The sequence below is a fragment of the Protobothrops mucrosquamatus genome, unplaced genomic scaffold (assembly GCF_001527695.2).
Source record: "Protobothrops mucrosquamatus isolate PMUCROS unplaced genomic scaffold, P.Mucros_1.0 scaffold_224, whole genome shotgun sequence".
Lineage (NCBI taxonomy): Eukaryota > Metazoa > Chordata > Lepidosauria > Squamata > Viperidae > Protobothrops > Protobothrops mucrosquamatus.
Window position 1 is genome coordinate 948710 of NW_015386300.1, and position 5812 is coordinate 954521.

General features: G+C 38.8%; 1 protein-coding gene across 1 annotated transcript in view; it reads right to left on the bottom strand.

Moving 5' to 3' along the window:
• Positions 1–5812, bottom strand: part of MANBA (mannosidase beta) — a 75143-nt gene that overhangs the window by 57783 nt on the left and 11548 nt on the right. Inside the window, exons 2-3 of the mRNA XM_015828381.1 lie at positions 1779–1873; positions 1098–1203 (exon numbers count right to left, since the gene is read on the bottom strand). Of these exons, the coding sequence (XP_015683867.1) occupies positions 1098–1203; positions 1779–1873 (201 nt within the window). The remainder of the gene's footprint in view (positions 1–1097; positions 1204–1778; positions 1874–5812) is intronic.

Genomic DNA, 5812 nt, shown 5'->3' on the forward strand with positions numbered 1-5812 from the left:
AATACCTTGGCCAGGCAGGAATCCTCAGACTCTACCAGACAAATGGTTGGACAACCATTTGTTTGATAACCATCAGTGATGGATCACCTACAGATCCAGGAGGCAGGCTGTTCTTTGACTTGATAGCTCTCATGGTCAGGAAATTCTTCCATATTTCAAGATTTAGTCTGAAAGCTTCAGCCTCCTAGGTTTTGTCATACCCTCAGATGTTACGGAGAATAAATTCACACCCTCTTTCCTAGGACAGTCCTTCAGATATTAGAAAACCGATATCATATCTCCTTTTAGCATTATCATCTTTGGGTTAACCTTACACAGTTCCTTTAATCCAGGGGCTCTTAGTCTGGAGTCCATGAATACCTCAGGATCTGTGGCTGAATTTCAGGGGTTCACAAAGTTGGTTGGGGGGGAAATTGTATTTTTACTTTTTTATTTTAATATGTTAACCAATCATTAAGCGGGTGACCACATCCAATTTTACAACCTTTTTTGCAATGTTTGTTAAGCAGACACAATGGTCAGAATGTGAATACTGCAGCTGTTGAGTGAACTCATTGTCTGCAATGTGCGTTTTTTTCCCCAAAAAACTGGAAGTAAATGCCAGTTTCCAGCAAAAAAAAAAAGTCATAAATCACTGTCACGTGACTGTGGGATGCTGTAACGAGCTATAAGTGCAGGTCAAAATGTGAACACATGACTATGGGGTGGGGGGGGCACTGGAACTTTGAATCTGGGTTGTAAAGTACATAAGATTTTTTAAAGTCCATCATTAAGTTCGAATGGTTGTAAGTGACGTTCAAGGCTAAGAACTACCTGTATATGTCAATGTGCGGGATCTCTCACTGCAAAGCACCAGCAAGAGTTCAAATTGAGATCTGAAGAGGCAAAACATATCAAATGTATATATTCTTTTCTCAGTCATAGAAACCTCTTTCGGACAACTGTAATATATTACACACTGCATTGAGAGTTATCTTATTTGAGTTAAACTATATAGTTCAATAAGTTGGTAACATTTGAAATGTCCTGAATTTGAGATGTGTTTATTTTTATTCTCTTCTTTAACTTTAACGAAACACGCAAAAAAAGATACTCACATATTTCTGGAACATATTATCTGTCTTTCCAACAGTTATGTTATTGACCACTATCTCTGCTACTGTATCTACCCCGTCAAAAGCCAAAGTCACTTTTTGCCACATGCTGCAGAAAAGATAACAAAAAATAGAATTTTGAATTATTTTATTCATTATATTTACATTCCTTCTTTACAATTCTAACCCCACTCCCAAATTCTATCATTACAACAAGTCTGTGAAATAGGTTAGGTTGCCACATAGAAGAGGGAGTCAAGCTATTATTCAAAGCACCTGAAGGCAGGACAAGAAGCAACAGATGGAAACTAATCAAGGAGAGAAGCAACCTAGAACTAAGGAGAAACTTCCTGACAGTTAGAACAATTAACCAGTGGAACAACCTGCCTCCAGAAGCTGTGAATGCTCCAACACTGGAAGTTTTTAAGAGGAGACTGGACTGAAATGGTATAGAGTTTTCTGCCTGAGCAGGGGGTTGGACTAGATGACCTCCAAGGTCCCTTCCAACATCATCATTATTGTTGTTGTTGTTGTTGTTGTTATGATAATGATGATGTACCTGGATCAGCAATTCTCTTGTTCAAAGGTGTGTGCTGCTGTATTCAGGGGGGTTTATTCTTAGATAAATGCATACAAATGTGCAGTCTAAACTTTAGTAATCTTAAATTCAATTTTATCACATACCTGATATTAAAAGGAGCTTTGAATGTTCTGCTATATGTCCAGTTATCCAAGGAGATCCATCTGTAGGCCAGATCATTAAATCTATAGTAGGGATCCTACAAACCAGCCACATGAAACAAAGAAACAAACAAAAGCTTAAAATTGAGTGATAAAATAAATTATATAAAGACATTTTAAATGATATTGGCATCGGAAATTACAAACAACTATTAACTTTAATGCCTGATTGCTTTTGCTCATACCTGTTGGTAAATAAAAGAGAGGCTTCATATCCAGTTGATTCATTAGATTAAGACATTTCACAAAATTATAATTTATTTATTTCTCCCCAAAGTAGTGGACAATACTATAAAAATAAAATAAAAATAAAAAACTAATGCTAAATAATAAGGCAAAATAAACAGTATGTAAACCAGTAAAATCCCACAATCAGAGATTAGACATGGTAAAACAGAATGAAAATGCAAACAGGAAAAGCAGANATCCAGATAAACATGCAGAGGATTGTTCTGTCTGATATTTACAGAAACAAGATTCACTGGTCTTTTAAATACATTTCTAGCCATTATGACTGAACTGAATAAAAGCTGTTGGGAATTATCCTCTAATAATCCTCAAATAGATCCCATCGTTTTATTAGGTAACACTTCCCAGAAATTGTCAGGGCAGCTTGAATAATATCAATAGTTTGGAACAGGGGGAACAGCAAATGCATACAAAACTGCTTGGCCAAGATTCTTACAAGTGTGCCAGTGTCTTCTGGGACTTTGCAGAGTCAGTTTGCATCTTTTCTCATTGTTGAAATTCTCTAGTGGAACTTGGTCATAAAGCACCATTCATGAAAGGAATAGGAGTTGGATAATTGTTTTAATCCATTCTATTTCAATTACACCAGCTAGGAACAGTTTACAGCTGACTTTTGCTGGCATGGATTATATGAACTCTCTTGTTCTCTATTATTATTTTGTTATCATTGGTGCTAAATAATCTTTTCATTTTACTGAAAACTCTCCATTTCTGTTTCCAAATACTGTATGTCTCAATAAAGTGTGTTATATACTGTAAGTGAGCTTTAAATAAAGGAATTTTTTTTTAATATTAACTATGTAGAGCAGGCATGTCAAACTCACGATGTCACGTGATGTCGCACGACGTATCGGGACTTTTTCCCCATTGCCGGCAATGGGGTGGGCGCTGTTTCAGTGTGACACATCCGGCCCGTGGGCTGGTAGTTTGACATGCCTGATGTAGAGTATTAGAAAAGGAAAATAAAAATCTATCAGCTACAACTACATCATGAATTCTGCAAATATATTTCCTGTCATAATCTAACGTATGCAATTCTATATTTTACTTTTAAGATACGAATAACAGACTATAAAATGTGCTTATTTTCTTACTTCTAAAAAGGAATCACAGCTATATTTAAAGTTCATAGTTGGGCATACCATAACTACAATCAACTAAAATAAAGATAGTCCTTGTTTAACAACCACAATTGGAACAGGCCACTCTGTCACTAAGCAATTATTAAGCAAATTATTAAGCAAATTATTATGATGGTCATTAAGCAAATCACCCAGTTATTATGCAAGACATCAGTGGCTACAACTTGCAATTTCACTACTGGCTTCTCCATCGACTTGTTGGAAGCTGGTTGTGAAGCACTCAAATGTTGATCATATGACCATGTGGATGATGTGACAATCATTAGCACAAGGACTAGTCATAAAAGTTACTTTTTCAATACCAGCATAACTTAGACTGCTCATTAAACAGAGCAGTCATTTAGCAAGGGCTACCTGTAACAAAGAAGTCAAGGTACATCTCATTGCTTAACCTTGGCTGGACCTATGAAAGTATCACTTGATTATAGATTATTAATAGATATATTTAAATGACGTTCAGTTACCAAACAAGGATAGGGTAGGGTTCACTTCCTCTGATCATCATTATTATAACCTACATGCACACAGCAGTATTACCTTTCTGATGAAATTCACGTGACATTCTCCTTTTTGCACAGGTGGAGGACATTCTGGAGGCACTTTGTATGCTTGGTGATTTTTATTCTGTTGGGCAGCATACAAAATAGCAGACAAAAACTGGACTTGGACTGTGTTGATCTCCTTGATCACATTAGTAACATCAAATTTCTATGTAGACCAACAAAGAGAGAAAGGTTGATTATAGACAGATTAATTCATTAGTCTGGTGCACAGAATCATCTGTATATTGGTTCCATTATGTGTACTAGGATTCTTCTGTTTATAGATGTATACCACGTATGTGGGCACTGTTAAGAAATATGCATGATTTGCTATATGATTATCTTCACATTTCTCCAAAGGAAAGGAACTCCAAGGAAAGATTTTTCTGCATCGAGCATAGCAAACCTTCTGGATAATAGCAGCTGCTGATTTTGCAGTGATATTACCAGAAGAGGTGCTTTTCAAGCAATGCTAAGCTTTCTGCAGAGGTGGTTTAAAGAAGGTAATGAGAGGTAATGTGAGACTAGGCCAAAAATACTCATTTGATGCAGAAATAAGAAGAGGGGTCAGACAGGGATGTATTCTGTCTCCACTGTTGTTCAATATCTACTCTGAGTCAATCTTCAACGAGGCACTGGAGAACATCGATGTTGGCATCAAAGTAAATGGTGTTTGGATCAACAAGATATGCTGATGATACAGTTCTGCTTGCCAGTAAGCATGAAGGCCTTCAGCTCCTCATCAACAGAGTCACAGAAATATCTGAAAAAATACGGCTTGAAGCTTAACACCTCAAAAACCAAGATCATGGTCATCAGCAAACAACCCGTTAATTTACCACCAATAAATTCAGAAGGAATACCACTAGAAAAAGTTGAAAGGATCACACACATCGGTTCCAATTTACATGAAAGCTGGGACATGACCACTGAAGTAAAGACAAGGATAGAGAAAGCTCGAACAGCATTCTTCAAAATGAAAAAGGTCTTCTGCAGTCACGACATAAGCCTAAGACTGAAAATCAGGCTTGTCAGATGCTATATTTTTTCTATCCTGCTCTATGGAGTAGTGAGTTGGTCTCTGACAGAAGGCCACCTGAAGAGACTAGAAGCATTTGAAATGTGGATTTACAGGCGGCTGTTACGTATAAGCTGGGTTGACAAGATCAGAAATGAGGAGGTGATAAGCCGCCTGGGAAAGCCAAGGGAAACCATCAAAACAATTAAAAAACGAAAATTAGAATATTTCAGACATGTGATGCGACACCCAGAAAAATACGGCATACTCCATTTAATCGTCCAGGGAAAGATTGAAGGCAAATGAGGTCCAGGCAGAAGAAGAACATCGTGGCTTCAAAATCTAAGGGATTGGTTTGGACAAAACTCAGCAGCACTTTTTCGTGCGGCTGCTGATAAAAACATGATCGCCAACGTCCGATAATGGATATGGCATAAGAAGAATGAGAGGTTTTTTGCCTCACAGATGCCTTGTGCTCCCATTTCTATGCTCTTGTTATACTGTTGAAACACAAGAGGTACGGCACCTAAGAGCTGTTCCTAACACTGGGTTACCCCATCTTATTGATGACCCAGATAGTCATTGACTGGCTTACTCATTTCATGATGTTGTTGTGGAACATCAAATTAATCTGCAATAAAACATCTGGACCAGTGGTTCTCAACCTTTTTAATGCCACGACCCCAACCGGTCGTAAGTCGAGGACTAAACCGGTCGTAAATCGAGGACTAAACCAGTCGTAAGTTGAGGACTACCCAACCGGTCGTAAGTCGAGGACTTTCCCTGCCCGGGAGCGCCGCGCATGCGTGGTTCCGCCCCCTGCGCCAGCCGAGGCGTAGCTGGCAAGCGGCAGAGACGGAGCAGGCCGACCACCAGCTGGCCCAGCCCAAGGGAGGTAAGGCACCCGCCGGAAAAGGGGAAAAAATGGCGGACAAAAAAAATGGCGGACAGCCTTGCTTGGCGACCCCCATGAAATGGTCGATCGACCCCAAATGGGGTCCCGACCCACAGGTTGAGAACCACTGA